The 22,248-nt window shown below is 45.4% G+C and overlaps 1 protein-coding gene across 1 annotated transcript in view; it reads left to right on the top strand.

Annotated features, from left to right (window-relative positions):
• CASP7 (caspase 7) overlaps positions 1-22,248 on the top strand; it is a 52,913-nt gene that overhangs the window by 29,079 nt on the left and 1,586 nt on the right. Inside the window, exons 4-6 of the mRNA XM_056529868.1 lie at positions 2,585-2,713; positions 3,394-3,569; positions 17,310-17,448. Of these exons, the coding sequence (XP_056385843.1) occupies positions 2,585-2,713; positions 3,394-3,569; positions 17,310-17,448 (444 nt within the window). The remainder of the gene's footprint in view (positions 1-2,584; positions 2,714-3,393; positions 3,570-17,309; positions 17,449-22,248) is intronic.

Raw genomic sequence — 22,248 nt, 5'->3', positions numbered from 1 at the left:
GCTGATGTCTAGTGAAGGATAGGCTGTATTCTCAGTGATGTCACTGATCTCTAGTGATGGATAGGCTGTATTCTCAGTGATGTCACCGCTGATCTCTAGTGATGGATAGGCTGTATTCTCAGTGATGTCACTGCTGATCTCTAGTGTATGGATAGGCTGTATTCTCAGTGATGTCACCGCTGATCTCTAGTGAATGGATAGGCTGTATTCTCAGTGATGTCACCGCTGATCTCTAGTGATGGATAAGCTGTATTCTCAGTGATGTCACCGCTGATCTCTAGTGATGGATAGGCTGTATTCTCAGTGATGTCACCACTGATCTCTAGTGATGGATAGGCTGTATTCTCAGTGATGTCACTGCTGATCTCTAGTGATGGATAGGTTGTATTCTCAGTGATGTCACCGCTGATCTCTAGTGATGGATAGGTTGTATTCTCAGTGATGTCACCGCTGATCTCTAGTGATGGATAAGCTGTATTCTCAGTGATGTCACCGCTGATCTCTAGTGATGGATAGGCTGTATTCTCAGTGATGTCACCGCTGATCTCTAGTGATGGATAGGTTGTATTCTCAGTGATGTCACCGCTGATCTCTAGTGATGGATAGGTTGTATTCTCAGTGATGTCACCGCTGATCTCTAGTGATGGATAGGCTGTAGTCTCAGTGATGTCACCGCTGATCTCTAGTGATGGATAGGTTGTATTCTCAGTGATGTCACCGCTGATCTCTAGTGATGGATAGGATATATTCTCAGTGATGTCACCGCTGATCTCTAGTGATGATTAGGCTGTATTCTCAGTGATGTCACCGCTGATCTCTAGTGATGGATAGGTTGTATTCTCAGTGATGTCACCGCTGATCTCTAGTGATGGATAGGATGTATTCTCAGTGATGTCACCGCTGATCTCTAGTGATGGATAGGTTGTATTCTCAGTGATGTCACCGCTGATCTCTAGTGTATGGATAGACTGTATTCTCAGTGATGTCACCGCTGATCTCTAGTGATGGATAGGCTGTATTCTCAGTGATGTCACCGCTGATCTCTAGTGATGGATAGGATGTATTCTCAGTGATGTCACCGCTGATCTCTAGTGATGGATAGGTTGTATTCTCAGTGATGTCACCGCTGATCTCTAGTGTATGGATAGACTGTATTCTCAGTGATGTCACCGCTGATCTCTAGTGATGGATAGGCTGTATTCTCAGTGATGTCACTGCTGATCTCTAGTGATGGATAGGCTGTATTCTCAGTGATGTCACCACTGATCTCTAGTGATGGATAGGCTGTATTCTCAGTGATGTCACCACTGATCTCTAGTGATGGATAGGCTGTATTCTCAGTGATGTCACCGCTGATCTCTAGTGATGGATAGGCTGTATTCTCAGTGATGTCACCGCTGATCTCTAGTGATGGATAGGTTGTATTCTCAGTGATGTCACCGCTGATCTCTAGTGATGGATAGACTGTATTCTCAGTGATGTCACTGCTGATCTCTAGTGATGGATAGGCTGTATTCTCAGTGATGTCACCGCTGATCTCTAGTGTATGGATAGACTGTATTCTCAGTGATGTCACCGCTGATCTCTAGTGATGGATAGGCTGTATTCTCAGTGATGTCACCGCTGATCTCTAGTGATGGATAGGCTGTATTCTCAGTGATGTCTCCGCTGATCTCTAGTGATGGATAGGCTGTATTCTCAGTGATGTCACCGCTGATCTCTAGTGATGGATAGGCTGTATTCTCAGTGATGTCACCACTGATCTCTAGTGATGGATAGGCTGTATTCTCAGTGATGTCACTGCTGATCTCTAGTGATGGATAGGCTGTATTCTCAGTGATGTCACCGCTGATCTCTAGTGATGGATAGGCTGTATTCTCAGTGATGTCTCCGCTGATCTCTAGTGATGGATAGGCTGTATTCTCAGTGATGTCACCGCTGATCTCTAGTGATGGATAGGCTGTATTCTCAGTGATGTCACCACTGATCTCTAGTGATGGATAGGCTGTATTCTCAGTGATGTCACCACTGATCTCTAGTGATGGATAGGCTGTATTCTCAGTGATGTCACCGGTGATCTCTAGTGATGGATAGGCTGTATTCTCAGTGATGTCACCGCTGATCTCTAGTGATGGATAGACTGTATTCTCAGTGATGTCACCGCTGATCTCTAGTGATGGATAGGCTGTATTCTCAGTGATGTCACCGCTGATCTCTAGTGATGGATAGGTTGTATTCTCAGTGATGTCACCGCTGATCTCTAGTGATGGATAGGCTGTATTCTCAGTGATGTCACCACTGATCTCTAGTGATGGATAGGTTGTATTCTCAGTGATGTCACCGCTGATCTCTAGTGATGGATAGGTTGTATTCTCAGTGATGTCACCGCTGATCTCTAGTGAATGGATAGGCTGTATTCTCAGTGATGTCACCGCTGATCTCTAGTGTATGGATAGGCTGTATTCTCAGTGATGTCACCGCTGATCTCTAGTGATGGATAGGCTGTATTCTCAGTGATGTCACCGCTGATCTCTAGTGATGGATAGGAGGATTGTATTATTTATTCATCTCTATCATCACTCAGGAATGTGCACACGTAATGGGACGGATAAAGACGCCGGTGATCTCTTTCGCTGTTTTAAGAACCTGGGATTCGATGTATCGGTTTATAACGACAAAAAGTGCGAAGAAATGGAAACACTGCTGTATAATGGTGAGGAGGTGCAGTGACTTTATGGCGGTGAGGAGGTGCAGTGAGTTTGTTGCGGTGACTGAGTGGTGAGTAGGTGCACTGAGTTTGTTGCAGTGAGTTTGTTGCGGTGAGGAGGTGCAGTGAGTTTGTGGCGGTGAGTCTGTTGCGGTGAGGAGGTGCAGTGAGTTTGTTGCGGTGAGGAGGTGCAGTGAGTTTGTTGCGGTGAGTAGGTGTAGTGAGTTTGTAGCGGTGAGTTTGTTGCGGTGAGTAGGTGCACAGAGTTTGTTGCGATGAGGAGATGCGCTTAGTTTGCGGTGAGTAGGTGAAGTGAGTTTGTTGCGGTGAGGAGGTTCAGTGTCTCAATGTCTCCTCCTCCTCCTCCTCTCACACCGCCCCTTGTTACCTGACACTTCACACGATGTCCCCCCACCCCCACCTTTCTACCTTTTACCACAAAAAGGCAAAAAATCTACATAACAAAGAGTTAAATATAATGACAAGAGGTGCACATGGCAAGGGTCTGTGATCCAGTGGGAGTGGTAGTTGTACCGTCCATACTGTTTATTCAGATACAGCTGTCCGGGCAGGCTGGGAGTTGTAGTTTTGCAACAGCTGGAGGCACCCTGGTTGTGAGACACTGAAATAGTCACCCTACCCAGCTTTCCCACACATGATGATAATAAATGCTTCTTTCTCCCCAGTGGCGCAACAGAATCACAGCGACAGCGCCTGCTTTGCTTGCATCCTCCTGAGCCACGGCGAGGAAGGGCAAATCTACGGCACCGATGGGGCGATGGCAATAAAGACTCTGACCACCCTATTCCGAGGAGATAAGTGTAAAAGCCTTGTTGGGAAACCAAAGCTCTTCTTCATCCAGGTATCGTCTCCTTTGGCGCTGCCCACCATTTTTTGCTCTATATTCTAGATGGATAATTGAATGCAAAAAATTGTTTCAATAGTCCGACCCAGCTCCTCGTGGGCGGTCTCACTCCACTGTAGAGGGAGGAGCTTTTAGCACTGGATGCTTAGTAACAAACCCTCAGCTGTGAAAGTAATTTAATGGGATTTCACAGTGTTTCCATTGCATAGTTCAGTGTTTTACAACCAGGGTGCCTCCAGCTGCTGCAAAACTACAACTCCCAGCATGCCCGCACAGCCAAGGGCTGTGCGGGCATGCTGGGAGTTGTAGTTTTGCAAAAGCTGGAGGAACCCTGGTTGTAAAACACAGGCATAGTTTGCACATTTCCACATGCAGCAACACCAAATATGTTTATTTTTGTTTACATTATTATTTTAATTTTTATTATAATTTTATCATTATTTTTATTATTATTAATGTTATTATTATTATTTTTATTATTTATTATTATTTTATTATTTTTATTTATTATTTATTTTATTATTATTTATTTTTATTATTTTTTTATTTATTATTATTTTTATTTGTATTATTTATTATTTTTATTTGTATTATTTATTATTATTATTTTTATTTTTATTTTTATTATTATTTATTATTATTTTATTTTTTATTTTTATTATTTATTATCATTTTTATTATTTTTATGTTTATTATTTTTATTATTTGTATTTATTATTATTTTTATTATTATTATTATTATTATGTTTATTATTTACAGAGATGAGCGACTTTCCAGTAATTCGATTCGTCACGAACTTCTCGGCTCAGTAGTTGCTGAATTTTTCCTGCATAAATTAGTTCAGCGTTCAGGTGCTCCGGTGGGCTGGAGACTCTTTCCTAGGAATGTATCCACCTTTTCCAGCCCACCCGAGCACCTGAAAGCTGAACTAATTTATGCAGGAAAAGTCATCAACTGCCGAGCCGAGAAGTTCGTGACAAATCGAATTACTGTAAGTTCGCTCGTCTCTAATTATTATTATTATTTACATTTTTTTTCCTTATAGGGAACTATTACCTGGAATTTTTTTATTACACAGTTTAAGTGTCATAGCATAGCACTGATCAGAACAGACTGCCTGTATATAAAGAGATCTAATCTCTGGCATTAGCGGTGGGTCCTGGCTGCTCATAGCAGCCACTCCTCACCGTGTATGAAGCGAGCACAGCTCTTGTGCTCGCATCATAGATGCTTAACACTCCATGATGTAAGTATATGTCATTTTGCGTTAACGCATTCCCGCCCAGGACAGAAATATTCGTTATAAGGTGGAAATGGGTTAATTACATCTTAAAATCCATTAAAAAAACAAAAAAATCAAAAAGGGGGTTACAGGTGAATTACAGCATAACGAGAAAGAAACCAATGCATTTCGAGCTGATCTAGCTCTTTATTCAGTGTTTCCCAACCAGAGTGCCTCCAGCTTTTCCAAAACTACAACTCCCAGCATGCCTGGACTGACTAGAAACTTAACAAGGCACTAGGAAACCCATCTAGAATGATGGAAACAACTCCACAGAATATACACTATAATCCGCACCATGCGGCAAATGTCAGGAGTCTATAATGCACAGTTTCCCAACCAGTGTGCCTCCTGCTGTTGCAAAACTACAACTCCAAGCATGCCTGGACTGACTAGAAACTAAACAAGGCACTAGAAAACCCATATAGAATGATGGAAACAACTCCACAGAATATACACTATAATCCGCACCATGCGGCAAATGTCAGGAGTCTATAATGCACAGTTTCCCAACCAGTGTGCCTCCTGCTGTTGCAAAACTACAACTCCCAGCATGCCTGGACTGACTGGAAACTAAACAAGGCACTAGGAAACCCATATAGAATGATGGAAACAACTCCACAGAATATACACTATAATCCGCACCATGCGGAAAATGTCAGGAGTCTACAATGCACGGTTTCCCAACCAGTGTGCCTCCTGCTGTTGCAAAACTACAACTCCCAGCATGCCCAGACTGATTAGAAACTAAACAAGGCACTAGAAAACACACACAGAATGCTGGAGACAGCTGCACAGAGCATACACTATAATCCGCACCATACTGAAAAAATCAGCAATCTTTATAGCAGTGTTTCCAAACCAATGTGCCTTCTGCTGTTGCAAAACTACAACTCCCAGCATGCCCGGATTGACTAGGAACTAAACAAAGTGCTAGGAAACACAAATATAGAATGCTGGAGACAACGCCACAGAGCAGACACTATAATCCGCACCGTACTGCAAAAGTCATCAATCTATAAAGCAGGGTTTCTTTGTTTCCTTCGGCTGTTTGGGCATGCTGGGAGTTGTATTTTTGCCACAGCTGGAGGCACCCTGATTTGGAAACACTGTCTTAATCTAATGTTAATCAGATCAAACCGCTTTGGCTCTTTCCATGCTGTAATTCACCTGTACCCACCACCATGCACTTACGGATTCTTTCTTGGATTTTAAGATGCCATTAATAGTGGAATTTTATCTTCTTATGCGCGCCGGCCCCTACTGTAAATGGGAAATGTGCCGAAACACAAAGTCATTTTTTGTTTTAAAATAATGATTTATTGACATTGAAAACTCGAAATCCCAGTTTTAAATAATCTGGGACTTTACCAGAACAAAGGGGCCTCAGTGTGTCTGGGGAATCTGCTTTAAAGGGGTATTCCAGCCATGCCCCCCAGTGACGTGACGCCATGCCCTCTCCATTCATGTCTATGGGAGGGGGCGTGACGACTGTCACGCCCCCTCCCATAGACATGAATGGAGGGGGCGTGGTGTCACGTCACTAGGGGCGTGGCCGTGACATTACGTCCCCATCCCCGTGTCGGAAGTAGCGCCTGGCACAGAATGCCTGGGGCTGCACCGAGATCGCGGGGGGTCCCCAGCGGTGGGACCCCTACGATCATACATCTTATCCCCTATCCCGGAATACCCCTTTAAGGAATCTCCTGCTGGAAATACTATGTACTGCATTTTCTGTCTGTCGAGATGGGCACAATGCTGTCGTTTTGGGGAGGCGGGGGGGTTACAGTGTGTCATTGATTGCTCTGTGGTCAGATGGCGCTGTATTCCCAGGAGTCAGGTGACGCGTGGCACTTAAAATCTATTAACAGCCAGAATTGCATAGAGAGATTTCATTGGCTCCCGGCCACCTTATGCCATTGTGTACAGTAGAGACAAGTTATGTAACCTTGTGGGGACTTTTCTGTGATGTCAGCCATGACTGTGGACGTTATCCAGCTGGCACAGAGGGACAGGACTGGCAAACAATCCTAGGATTAATGTGGTGATACAGGAGGTGCAAGGTATACTTGTAAATTTGTGACACCAGGGCACTGTTAGCCTATACACGGTCTTAGGTGGAGAAAGCGTCTGCTGGGCCAGGCACGGGGCAATAAACACACAAACGCTGGATTACAGATAACTGTCTTTAACTGAAGCAGGAGTAGATGTTGTCTGTTGCCTTGCTGGGACTTATTGTGCTTTTAACCCACTTGAACTAGATAGACTTGAGACTTGGAGATTAAGAGAGAGCCCACGCTGACTAGGGTTCTGCTAAGGTCCAATTTCTGACACTGCCAGGGTATGACTTACCAACTCCTGTATGGAGAACACTTGCAGAATGGTGGGCTGCCTTGATGAACAGATTTTCTTTAGGATCACCTCACGCTCCTTCCCACTCCTTTCCACACTGTAGCTCATATGGAGTTCTGGAGCTCAGGAGCTTAGCTCTGACTGAACTAAACTGTGGCAATTCGGGGGTTCCCATTGGTCAATAAGGGTCACCTGGTTACTCTGCATCTCCTTTCTTAAGGGTACAGTACACAGATCACACAGTAATATGGTGAATACAGCCAAGTGCATAAACACAGTAAACAATTGAACAGTTGGCCCATCATAGGAGCAGCAGGCGTGCCCGAGGAGATTCCCAGCCCCCGGTGCTGGGACGACACATTAACACCAAGCTGAGTATGTGTTACAATGTAATCCTCAGGAATTGTTACTTACAGCTACAGTGAGTGCAGGGAGGGGATAGAGAGGACTGTGCAGCTGTAATATATGACCACTCAGTTGTCTCTATGATCATAGAGAGGAGTGCAGGGAGGGGATAGAGAGGACTGTGCAGCTGTAACTGTATGACCACACAGTTCTCTCTTTGATCATAGAGATGAGTGCCGGGAGGGGATAGAGAGGACTGTGCATCTGTAACTGTATGACCACACAGTTCGCTCTTTGATCATAGAGATGAGTGCAAGGAGGGGATAGAGAGGACTGTGCAGCTGTAACTGTATGACCACACAGTTCTCTCTATGATAATAGAGATAAGTGCAGGGAGGAGATAGAGAGGACTGTGCAGCTGTAATATATGACCACACAGTTCTCTCTATGAAAATAGAGATGAGTGCAGGGAGGGGATAGAGAGGACTGTGCAGCTGTAATATATGACCACACAGTTCTCTCTATGATCATAGAGATGAGTGCAGGGAGGGGATAGAGAAGACTGTGCATCTGTAACTGTATGACCACACAGTTCGCTCTATGATCATAGAGATGAGTGCAGGGAGGGGATAGAGAGGACTGTGCAGCTGTAACTGTATGACCACACAGTTCTCTATCAGTGTTTCCCAACCAGGGTGCCTCCAGAGGTTGCAAGACTACAACTCCCAGCATGCCTGGACATCCGAAGCTGTCCAGGCATGCTGGGAGTTGTAGTTTTGCAACATCTAGAGGCACCCTGGTTGGGAAACACTGCTCTATATGATCATAGAGATGCGTGCAGGGAGGGGATAGAGAGGACTGTGCATCTGTAACTGTATGACCCCACAGTTCTCTCTTTGATCATAGAGGTGAGTGCAAGGAGGGGATAGAGAGGACTGTGCAGCTGTAATATATGACCACACAGTTCTCTCTATGATGATAGAGATGAGTGCAGGGAGGGGATAGAGAGGACTGTGCAGCTGTAATATATGACCACACAGTTCTCTCTATGATCATAGAGATGAGTGCAGGGAGGGGAAAGAGAGGACTGTGCATCTGTAACTGTATGACCACACAGTTCTCTCTATGATGATAGAGATGAGTGCAGGGAGGGGATAGAGAGGACTGTGCAGAATCACAGGGCGTTGTTCAGACTTGATACATGGTTATGTAGAATTAAAATGGCAGCTTCATCACAGATGTAAGTGTGGTGAATGGGTAAGGCAATGGTGTTACAGGGTCTGGTGGTATTAACCCTTGATTTGTCGTGACGCCAGGGTGCGGTTGTTTTCTGAATGAGGCCCTGCCGACAACTGGCCCAAAAACAGCCGGAAATAAATATTGGAATGTCCACAGCAGGATTTATGAGATAACTGGAACTTTTACTTAAACTTCTCAGGAAACAGTCCTTACAATTATTCAGTTTCTCTTGAGGTAACCGGGATGCAGGATACCTCACAGGCTTTGCTGGGACTAGTAGTATTGAGATTTATGCAGACCACTGTGCTACTAATTATATGCTTTGAGTGGAATAGTAGTCACTAGGAATTGTAGATAGAGCTTGATAACTCACGGTTTTAGTGGCTGCAGGTTCTTTAGGCTTTGGCCTATGTAAGATGAATTGAGTTATGCTGACTGTGCTTGGCACATGTATGCACATATATGTATGTGTATACTGTGTTTACTGTATATATATATATATATATATATGTACTATTACTATATTTCATCTGTTATTTCCAAAAATGTAATATTTCTGTATCCATGATCTCCTCTTAATAATTAATGAATTTTTATAAGACCTTACATACACAATTTAATGAATATATACCAACTTTATTTTCAACTCATACTTTAATTCCTTTCTCTTCTCATACCTATACTTAATTTTCCTTTTCTTTCTATTTTTTTGTCACGGTCCAGTAACCATCTCTTACAATCACCACCTGATTTCCAGGTTTTTACACCGACCCAAAACGATAATGACATCACAGTACAGACACTATAAATAGTTCTATAATTTCTTCTTAATACATTCCCATTGCTACTGAAGAAAAGGCCCGAGGCCTTGAAACGCGTATAGCTATCCGATAATATACTGTATATCGATAATCCGAATCAATTTGCCATTCCGGCATTCGCAACTGCTGGATGCCCTTTTGTTCGGTGACCACCGCATCACGCACGCAGTTAGCGCTCTGTTCAGACACGAGGACGCCATCACAGATCACCACTCCCGTAACCAGCTCTGGAACACCCAGCGGCAGGAGTCCAGGACATCTACTTCAATAGGCCGGACGCCAGCCGTGCCAGCCCAGGACTCAGCCACCCAACTGCCGGACAGGCACTTATCCATCTGTGCCGACTGCCCAGCCGTGCCCGGCTATCCTGTCTCGTTCCTCTTAGGAGCCGGTGAGTGGTGCTGTGCACTGAACCCTATCATAAACAGCCGTTCAGACTCAGTACGATACCTCAGTGCAGCGCTCTCCTACAATAACTTTATATCACCTACCGACGACTGAGCTGTGATAACATCTGTATACTGTCACATGAACTGTATCAATATTGTTACACTGCATCATTAAACAACTTTGTATCCTCAATTTATGAATGAACTGTGACAACCTACCAGCTTATTATCACAGTATTCTTTCACTTCAACGCTGAACTTTCTAAACATTTTTTTATTGAACTGTAACAAATTGACCAATAAGCGCTCCAACCGAATAAATTTTATCTATACCAGAGACTGTTAATAACTGTTTCGATATACAGCATACCCCTACATTTTTTTTTTTTACCATTCCTACCATTCTCTTGGACCCCTATACCCCATGCAAGGGCCCTGCTGGGGTTTTATAGGTTGTCCTATATTATATATATTCATTCTAATTAATTGTTGTATCTAATAAATACCATATATTAACTTTTACTGGACCAACTCTTATTTTACCTATTTTTCTTACTTTCAAATTGTACCTTGAGGACTGGTTTTATATAAATTATGTTTATATACCTCCATACACTTACAATCCATTTATAGGAGGTGAGCAAAGGGTAAGCCCTGCAGGAGAGCCCTGTGGAATGGAGGAACTCTGAGGGGACGCAGGACAGGAACAAGACAAAGTTCTGTACCGGGACACCACAAACCCCCTTACTTAAAACGAGTCATCCTCGACGTATGTCCCCTGAGGTAGAGGGACGGAATAGCCATAGGGCCAGATGCAGTCCTGAAGCATTAATCCAAATGTCCAAGTTCAGGCTGATGAAGAAAATATTTAGAGTCTCTGTGCATTTAGATAATGTCTATACATGCTCTAGAACTGGTACACGAAGAGGATGGCTGGAATTGATTCACGAACAGAATATATTATAATGACGAGAACTCCTTTGCGAACAAGATGGTACTAGTACTTACTCACGAACAGGATAACATTAGTCCTTATTCACGAATAGGATGAACAGGATGGGATAAGTAATTTTTTTTCTTTTTAGAACTTACTAAATAATATTAGCAATACTAGTTATCATGTTATTGGTGTTACATATATATTTTTATTCCTTTTGGTATCGCTATTTTACTTTATGAGAAAATGCATCTACGGACTATGCATGAAATTTAATTAATTACATCCCGGCTATAACATCCATCTATAGCTGAAAATTTTATTGACATATGACATTTGACTGACGTGGATATTTGAGTATGAAATCTCTGACTCTTGACATGAAGTATGTATAATGACTGTGTAATGCTGTAATTAATCTCACTGTTACCTTTTTGTTGACATGCATTTGATATAATACCACATATTATTTCCATTTGTTATACACTGGTTGCGGATTGGGTTGCCTGAGGCTTTCTGCCCAATGCCTTAGCTACTAGGGTCTATCGGTGCTACACACTTACCCCTAGAACTCTTGATCTAGATAACAATTAAGCATACTGTTACCTTTCTGGATGCGTGTATTTTTTTTTAGTTAGCTACAGGAATACCTTCTGGCCAGGAAGAGCATCCTGAACATGTAAAGACAAAAGAACACGTTAGTACATGACATTTGTGCATAACAGTGGTATGGACTGATATGGAACATGTTACAGTCCCTAAGACTCAATTTTTGTTTGTTTGTGCATATGTTACTAGTTATGTGTACTGGACTTTGAATATACACTAATGAAGTTTATGTACTGAATTATGTGTACACTGAATTTTATGAATGTGAAGTCAGTCTTGATATCTGATTGGTATGTTTCGATTAGGCGCTAGTGAAGGGTGGCGTTTATTGTTACTCCAGGAGGAGCTGGGAGAGCACCTTTAAGAAAACACTATAACATCTACAAGGAATGCATATATATATATATATAATATATATATATATATTTTTTTTTTCCCATACAGGAATTTTGTGCTTCTGTATAATAATACCATTTATATATTTGACATTTTATTTGCTTGGAATACAAAGGTTACCTGTTAGTAGCACAACACTTGGGATATTCAGGTTACATTTACCTGCTGTTGGTGTGCAAAATTTTGAGCACAAAAATATATTACTTCAAGATCATTTACATAGACGGTCATGTAAGGCTCTACAGTCCACTTACATTATAGAGTACTGAATAAAAACACAGCTATGTCGGGTACAAACTTACTAGGATCTCCTCAGGCAAGAAGTCTCTCGGCCAGGGGCCGGGCACAAACTTATGAAGGTTACGTTGCTTAACAGGTGAACCTCTTGGCATAGTCCTGCCAGGCACTTCATCTTGGAACTGGCTACAAAACCGGAAAATCTGCAACAAAATAAAGGTACTGGTGTACCACACAGTTAATGGCAAGCAAAAATATAGTGTCAGAAGATATTCTTCCCGGCCTCCCAACCATGCCGGTCGGCGTGCTTCCATCCCTGGGACATGTATCTTGGAGCACGAGGTTGGGGTTAACCGCATAGGATTGACATAAGTATCCCATGTCACATTGGTTAACCTTGACTGGGCTATAGTGGGATTTACATTTACCACTACGTTGACCTCGGCAGCTAAGGCCACAGGAACAAGTGTAGGTGCTAACTGGTTTGGCCAAACCTCCACAGGGGGAGTAGGCCGCGGCACATATGTTGGTGCCCGCTGAGTAGGCCTCACCTCCTCTGGGGGAGTAGGCCTGGGCACATTCTCCATTAAGGATGAGATGGAGCTTGATTTCTTCAGATATTTTGGAGCCATCACGGGCGCCTCGGACAGGTACTGCTCCTCCCCACCAGTGGCATCTGTAGACCTTTTTGGCCGAATCCTGTAGGGATCTGTGTACCAATCATCAGATGGAAAGTAGGTGAATGGAATCTGCGTTGGATTTTTGGGCCTAGTTACGGCTGCAGCCCATTCACCCCACAGACTCATGACTGGGGTGTACTCCACAATCTCCTCTCGCTCTAGGGAGTGGTATCTTTTAGGCAGGTAGGACCTTTCTCTCTGGGCTTGAGGAAGAAGAAAAGGCGGCTTCAGCCGATGTACTTACGTCGGATTCTTCGGTAGGAATCTCGGCCCAGGATCCCCATGTCCTGTGGTGAGGGGACAGTCTCACCGGTGATGCCGTCGCTGGTGTCGCTGGTGATGCCCCTTTTGGGGTAGCTGGCAACTTGTCATCCTCTGGAAGCGGAGGCAGGTTGCAGGCCTCCTTGGCCCCAAGGGACAACTGCTGCAAGCAGTCAGCGAGTTCCTGAAATAGTTGTGCCGCGGCAGCTTTCCACTGACTCAGCGCCATCTTAGGACTCTTCTCAGATGTCTCGGGGGGCTCCGTGATCTCTGTACTCCTTGTTGCCTGTTCCGGACTGAAGAGGGCTGACTGCGCAATCTCTTTGATAAGAGGCTCCGACAAAATGGCGGCCGGCCGGAAGGATGTCATCAGTGCAGCGCTGACTTCCTGTCCCCCGGCGAACACGAGTAGTGCAGAAAGGTTCCACTTCAGCATTGGAACGGCCACTTGATGTCCATGCCCAGGGGCGGGTCGCGGACCAGCGCAGGACATTTTTGCGTGTTTTTCAGGTAAGTCATTAACTCTTGCAGGTACTTGTTGCAGAAGAGAGCGCAGCATGGCTTCGCTGCGGAATTTGCACATGGCCACAGAAAGACAATCTTCACCTCCCCCTTACTTTTTGTAGCGCCCCAGCTAAACACAATTTCATGTACACATATGGGCGCAATTTTAATCGCTACTTGTGATACTTCTGGGCAGTTCATAAAACACATTCCTGCACAGGGGGAGGAATATGGCTCTTGCAATAACGGCATACGCCTGTTTTTCATTGCGAGTGGTCAGGGTAGCAAAGTTATTAAAGGCACACACCCGTATCCTGTTCGTAGGACCCCAAAAGAGTTGTGGTGACTGGGTGAGGCAATGGTGTTACAGGGTCTGGTGGTATTAACCCTTGATTTGTCGTGACGCCAGGGTGCGGTTGTTTTCTGAATGAGGCCCTGCCAACAACCGGCACAAAAACGGCAGGAAATAAATGGAATGTCCACAGCAGAATTTATGAGATAACTGGAACTTTTACTTGAACTTGTCATAGAACAGTCTTTACAAATATACAGTTTCTCTTGAGGTAACCGGGATGCAGGATACCTCACAGGCTTTGCTGGGACTTGTAGTATTGAGATTTATGCAGACCACTGTGCTACTAATTATATGCTTTGAGTGGAATAGTAGTCACTAGGAATTGTAGATGGCTGCAGGTTCCTTAGGCTTTGGCCTAGTTGAGATGAATTTAGTAGAAGCTGATTGTGCTTCTTTAGTGTCCTGGTCTCAAGAGAGAAGAGCAGGTACCAAGAGTGAATTTAGAGACTACAGCCTCTTATATACTAAGGAGGCTGGACTACAGCCCATTGGCTGACAAGCCTTGAGGTCCTGTACCCAGGGAACTCTGGGTACATCACATGACAGTATCACATGACCCTGGAAGGTCCTAAACATTTATACCATCTCTATGTACATACTGAACAATAGGTACAATACATTTATAATGCATTATATAAGGGAGTAATTGATAAGCAAGGGGGGGACAGTCCTGCAGGAGAGCCCTGGGGAATGGAGGAACTCTAACTGAGGGGACTTAGGACAGGGACAGGACAAGGTCCTGTACCGGGACACCACACGTAGATCCCAACGGTCGACACAAGGACAAATTCCTGCCAGGTACAAAGAATAACTTATAATGTAACGTTATATACGAAACATAGTCAGTTCATATATGGTTAAAGTAGTCTACACATATGCAAATAGTTAAGATAGGACTGTAACATTATTTGTAATCCCAGTCCACAAGTTTTAAATATATACAGTTATATGTCTTATGTTTTCTCTCCTGTCCACGTGTACAGGGTTCTCTACTGGCCAGAGGGTTCACCTGATATCTAGATAATGCACGTAGAGTGACAGAATTGATAAATGTAAAGGTAACACTGTTGTATAGTGTAATAACTATATTGAGTTCTGGGGAGAAGAGTTGAGAACCGAGGGGCCCCAGCAGCCAATGCATTGGGTAGATAACCTCCGGCAGCCCAATCCGTGAGTCTATGTATATTGATATGTATATTATTGTGAGTGTCTTCAGAAAGCAGTTACAAAGTCAAATTAACCCCACATGTTTAAAGAGCATGAATGGACATTCACCGTGCCACATGGACTCAACCTTATCTCGTTTCATAATCCAGACCTGAGAAGGACATTGTGCATAAATGTCCCAGGAGCTGTCAGTAGGCCTCAGTGGCCACTTCAGTCCTCTGCCCTCCAGGACTTGGCATCACGGACTACTTTAATTAAGAGGGGGAGTTTGTGGTGGCCCAGTACGGGTGGTGTTACCCCGTGCTCCTGCTGTCCTGTCAGGCAGCCTCCTTCCATGTCCCCAAGGCCCCTGCACTTGTTTCCCCATTGTAAATATGTTTTACCATGTAAAGTGTTATAAAATGTAATGTTGCTTTAAGAGTTATACCATGTGATATGTCATGTGATTGTTACCCAGGAGGTACCAGTGACCAGGTGATCCCAGGGGTGACCTATGGGCTCCCTGCTAGTCTCCCCATATAAGCCCTGGGTGGATCTTCTCTCTCTTCTGCTGAGGTCCAGTGCAGTCTTGTCTAGTGTGTGTGTCCAGAGTGTTGGAGACCTCAAAGTCCAGTCCTGCAGCCGCCATCAAGTCAAGTAAGATAAAGTCACAGCTTTATGAGTGAAGTCAGTCCCTGTCATCTGTCAAGTCAGCGTGGTCTGCATTCAATTGTTCAGTCCTACTACAAGTCCCAGCAAGCCCTTAAGGTCTCTGCATCACTGGTCACCTCCTTGGGCCCTGGCTGAACTCTATAGACTTTACCAACCGTCTACCCTCAGTAAAGCTACCATGGTCCGTAACTTGCCGTCTGAGTCTTTATTGCCCCCGTGCCTAGCCCAGGATCCAGCTGTATACCTTCGGGTGGTTATAGGCTAAACCACGCCCTGGCATCACAAATACAAGGGGTCAATGCCATCTGCCCCTAGGGTAACAACATCTGCTTGCACCACACACCCCGCCACCACATTAAATAGCAGGGGTCTCTGGGCTGGGGGTAGCCGTGCACCATGGATATGTGGTGGCCTAGTACGGGAGTTGTTACCCTGTACCCTTGCTTCCCTGTCAGGCAGCCTCCCTGTAGTGTCCCCTGGCCCCCCCCTGCATCTGTTCTACTGTAATTGTATATTATCCCCTATGTTATGTATATAAGAATGTTGTATCTTTAAGAAAGGTTAACATGTGATTACCAGTTGTCATGTGACTTGTCATGTGATTGTTACCCAGGAGGTATCAGTGACCAGGTGACCTAAGGGTGACCAATGGGACCCCACCAGAGTCTCCCCATAAAAGCCCTGGGAGGAGTCTCTTCTCTCTCTTAGTTCCTGAGTCTTTGCTGAGGTGCACTTGAGCCTAAGGCTGCGTTCACACAGCTGCCTAGACTTGTCTCGTTCTTCTCCTGTCAAAAATAAAAATGGACTTTAAAAAAACGGACAATAACGGATGCAAACGGAACGGAAGTAAATGTTTTGAATTCTGTTTTTCACGCTGCCGGGGTCGGTCTTGCCCCTCCTGACATCATGGCCATGCCCCCTCAATGCAAGTCTATGGGAGGGGGCATGGCCATGATGTCAGGAGGGGCAAGACCGACCCCGGCAGCGTGAAAAACAGAATTCAAAACATTTACTTCCAAACGCTGGCCAGTGGAGTACCCCTTTAAGGTCTCTGAAGTCACTGGTCACCTCTGTGGGCCTGGCTACACTGTACACTGTACCATGTGTCACTCAGTAAAGCTACCATTGTCTGTAACTTGGCTTCAGAGTCATTATTGCCCCCCATGCCTAGCCCAGGATCCAGCGGTATACCTTCGGGTGGTATTGAGGATAAACCACACCCTGGCATCACGAATACAAGGGGTTAATGCCATCTGCCCCTAGGGTAACAACATCTGCCATGCATCAATCCCCATACCACAGATAGTCATGTCTTGTACCCATCAGTTACAAGTAAACTCAGAGTTAAACTCCTTGCACATTGGGAGCAGTGTTGGCACTGGGATATCCTGGCACCGTCTGATCCCCGGGGGACTCCCCGCCCATCACCCGTCGTCTTTTGATGCCAAAATCAACATCATCTTCTAAAACAAACAATGTGAGTCTTACAGAGTGATCTGGTCTTGTTCCAGGCCTGCCGGGGCTCCGAGTTCGATGAGGGGATCCAGACCGACTCAGGACCCACCAACGACTGCATGGAGACGGACGCCAGTCCCAGATACAAGATCCCGGTGGAGGCCGATTTTCTCTTTGCTTATTCAACAGTACCAGGTATGGAGGAGGCGTAAATAGTGACACAGAATCCCAGTGGGGGAGATTTATTACAATTATCAAAACCTGTCCGCCGGGAAAGTTGCTGAGTTGCCCATAGCAACCAATCAGATCGCTTCTTTTATTTTTACAAGGCCTCTGAAAAATGAAAGAAACCATCTGATTGGTTGCTATGGGCAACTTCTCCTCTGGACAGGTTTTTATAAATCTCCCCTATATATCTACATGGTATATAACCCCTATATATATCTACATGGTATATAACCCCTATATATATCTACATGGTATATAACCCCTATATATCTACATGGTATATAATCCCTATATATCTACATGGTATATAACCCCTAAATATCTACATGGTATATAACCCCTAAATATCTACATGGTATATAACCCCTAAATATCTACGTGGTATATAACCCCTATATATATCTACGTGGTATATAACCCCTATATATCGACGTGGTATATAACCCCTATATATATCTACATGGTATATAACCCCTATATATATCTACATGGTATATAACCCCTATATATCTACGTGGTATATAACCCCTAAATATCTACGTGGTATATAACCCCTAAATATCTACGTGGTATATAACCCCTAAATATCTACGTGGTATATAACCCCTAAATATCTACGTGGTATATAACCCCTAAATAGCTACGTGGTATATAACCCCTAAATAGCTACGTGGTATATAACCCCTAAATAGCTACGTGGTATATAACCCCCTAAATAGCTACGTGGTATATAACCCCCTAAATAGCTACGTGGTATATAACCCCCTAAATAGCTACGTGGTATATAACCCCCTAAATAGCTACGTGGTATATAACCCCCTAAATAGCTACGTGGTATATAACCCCCTAAATAGCTACGTGGTATATAACCCCCTATATAGCTACGTGGTATATAACCCCCTATATAGCTACGTGGTATATAACCCCCTATATAGCTACGTGGTATATAACCCCCTATATAGCTACGTGGCATATAACCCCCTATATAGCTACGTGGCATATAACCCCCTATATAGCTACGTGGCATATAACCCCCTATATAGCTACGTGGCATATAACCCCCTATATAGCTACGTGGCATATAACCCCCTATATAGCTACGTGGCATATAACCCCCTATATAGCTACGTGGCATATAACCCCCTATATAGCTACGTGGCATATAACCCCCTATATAGCTACGTGGCATATAACCCCCTATATAGCTACGTGGCATATAACCCCCTATATAGCTACGTGGCATATAATCCCTATATATATCTACAAGGTATATAATGGTTCTATTCCTCCATATGTTCCCCATCATTCTGCCCTCAATCCCCCATAATGACAAAGTAATAACAGGTGTTACCAATATTTCCTAATCTATTGAAAAGGAAAAACTACAATCCTGCAGTGACATAAGTATTCATACCCCTAACTCGGGCCTTAGTTAAAGCCCCTTTTAGCAGTGATTACAGCCTCCAGTAGAAGCCATTTTCAGGTCTCTCCAGAGATGTTCTATTGGGTTTGGGCTCTGACTGGGCTCCTCAAGGACATTCATAGAGTTGTCTCTAAGCCGCTCCCGTGTTGTCTTCGCTCTGTGCTTAGGGTCATTGCTGTAAGGTGAACATTATATCCAGTCTGAGGTCCAGAGCTCTGGATCAGTTTTTCATTTATTTATTTTTTCCATTTACAATATCTCTGTACTTTACTCCATTGAACTTTCCCTCAACCCTGACCAGTTTACCTCTCCCCACAGCATGATGCTGCCCCCACCATGATCACTGTAGGGATGGTATTGGGCAGGTGATGGGCAATGCCTGGTTTCCCCCCAGACATGATGCTGCCCCCACCATGATCACTGTAGGGTTGGTATTGGGCAGGTGATGGGCAGTGCCTGGTTTCTTCCAGACATGATGCTGCCCCCACCATGATCACTGTAGGGATGGTAATGGGCAGTGCCTGGTTTCCCCCCAGACATGATGCTGCCCCCACCATGATCACTGTAGGGATGGTATTGGGCAGTGCCTGGTTTCTTCCAGACATGATGCTGCCCCCACCATGATCACTGTAGGGATGGTAATGGGCAGTGCCTGGTTTCCCCCCAGACATGATGCTGCCCCCACCATGATCACTGTAGGGTTGGTATTGGGCAGGTGATGGGCAGTGCCTGGTTTCTTCCAGACATGATGCTGCCCCCACCATGATCACTGTAGGGATGGTAATGGGCAGTGCCTGGTTTCCCCCCAGACATGATGCTGCCCCCACCATGATCACTGTAGGGTTGGTATTGGGCAGGTGATGGGCAGTGCCTGGTTTCTTCCAGACATGATGCTGCCCCCACCATGATCACTGTAGGGTTGGTATTGGGCAGGTGATGGGCAGTACCTGGTTTCCTCCAGACATGATGCTGCCCCCACCATGATCACTGTAGGGATGGTATTGGGCAGGTAATGGGCAGTGCCTGGTTTCCTCCAGACATGATGCTGCCCCCACCATGATCACTGTAGGCATGGTATTGGGCAGGTAATGGGCAGTGCCTGGTTTCGCCCAGACATGATGCTGCCCCCACCATGATCACTGTAGGGATGGTATTGGGCAGGTGATGGGCAGTGCCTGGTTTCGCCCAGACATGATGCTGCCCCCACCATGATCACTGTAGGGATGGTATTGGGCAGGTGATGGGCAGTGCCTGGTTTCCTCCAGACATGATGCTGCCCCCACCATGACCACTGTAGGGATGGTATTGGGCAGTGCCTGGTTTCCTCCAGACATGATGCTGCCCCCACCATGATCACTGTAGGGATGGTAATGGGCAGGTAATGGGAAGTGCCTGGTTTCCTCCAGACATGATGCTGCCCCCACCATGATCTCTGTAGGGATAATATTGGGCAGGTGATGGGCAGTGCCTGGTTTCCTCCAGACATGATGCTGCCCCCACCATGATCACTGTAGGGATGGTATTGGGCAGGTGATGGGCAGCGCCTGGTTTCCTCCAGACATGATGCTGCCCCCACCATGATCACTGTAGGGATGGTATTGGGCAGGTGATGGGCAGTGCCTGGTTTCCCCCAGACATGATGCTGCCCCCACCATGATCACTGTAGGGATGGTATTGGGCAGGTGATGGGCAGTGCCTGGTTTCCTCCAAACATGAGGCTGCCCCCAGCATGATCACTGTAGGGTTGGTATTGGGCAGGTGATGGGCAGTGCCTGGTTCCCTCCAGACATGATGCTGCCCCCACCATGATCACTGTAGGGATGGTATTGGGCAGGTGATGGGCAGTGCCTGGTTTCCCCCAGACATGATGCTGCCCCCACCATGATCACTGTAGGGATGGTATTGGGCAGGTGATGGGCAGTGCCTGGTTTCCTCCAGACATGATGCTGCCCCCACCATGATCACTGTAGGGATGGTATTGGGCAGGTGATGGGCAGTGCCTGGTTTCCACCAAACATGATGCTGCCCCCACCATATCACTGTAGGGATGGTGTTGGGCAGGTGAGGAGCAGGCATCTTTTCATGTGTTATTACTGATGAGGCTTTTTTCTGACATAAAGCCCAGATCATGGAGGCTGCAGTGATGGTTCTGGACCTTCTGGAAGTTTCTCCCATCTACACACAGGATATTTGGAGTTCGGCCAGAGTGACCATTGGGGTATTGGTCTCTTCTCTTACAAAGACCCTTCTCCCCTTCCCCCCATTACTTTGGTGGGACGGCAGCTCTAGGAAGAGTCCTGGTTGTTTCTTCTTCCATATAAGAATTATGGAGGCCACTGAGCTCTTTGGAACATTCAGTGCCTCCACACAATCCTGTCTCTGAGCTCTACAGACAGTTCTTTCCACCTTTTATGGCTTGGTTTTTTGCTCTGATATACATTGTCAGCTGTGAGACAGGGCTGTGTCTTGTCCATTCAGATGAATTTACCACAAGTGACTCCAACCAACGTGGAGAAACATCTCAGAGATGATCAAGAGAAATGGGAGGAGCCAGAGCTAAATATCATGTCACAGCAAAGGGTCTGAATACTTATGTCCGAAATTTTGGTTTTTAATTTTTAATAAATTTTGCTAAAATAAAAAAAAAAATTTTTCCACATTCTCATTATGGTGCATTGGGTGAAGAACAAGGAGGCGAAAAAATATAGGCTGGAACATAACAAAAAAAAGTAAAAGCGTAAAATGTATTGTCACGATTCGGCTTACGGGTAGTGGATCCGCTGTGTCAGCGAGGGATTGGCGTGGACCGTGCTGGTGGACCGGTTCTAAGAGGCTACTGGTGTTCACCAGAGCCCGCCGCAAAGCGGGATGGTCTTGCTGCGGCAGTAGCAACCAGGTCGTATCCACTAGCAACGGCTCAACCTCGCTGACTGCTGAGAAGGCGTGGGACAGAAGGACTAGGCAGAGGCAAGGTCAGACGTAGCAGAAGGTCGGGGCAGGCGGCAAGGTTCGTAGTCAAGATGGATAGCAGGAGTTCAGGTAACACAGGCTTTGGACACACTAAACGCTTTCACTGGCACAAGGCAACAAGATCCGGCAAGGGAGTGCAGGGGAGGAGATCAGATATAGTCTGGGAGCAGGTGGGAGCCAATTAAGCTAATTGGTGCACTGGCCCTTTAAGTCTCAGAGAGCTGGCGCGCGCGCGCCCTAGAGAGCGGAGCCGCGCGCGCCAGCACATGACAGCAGGGGACCGGGACGGGTAAGTGACCTGGGATGCGATTCGCGAGCGGGCGCGTCCCGCTGTGCGAATCGCATCCCCGACGGCCATGACAGTGCAGCGCTCC

Source organism: Hyla sarda, chromosome 7 (genome assembly GCF_029499605.1).
Source record: "Hyla sarda isolate aHylSar1 chromosome 7, aHylSar1.hap1, whole genome shotgun sequence".
Taxonomy (NCBI): domain Eukaryota; kingdom Metazoa; phylum Chordata; class Amphibia; order Anura; family Hylidae; genus Hyla; species Hyla sarda.
This window is presented reverse-complemented; position numbering and strand designations above follow the sequence as displayed.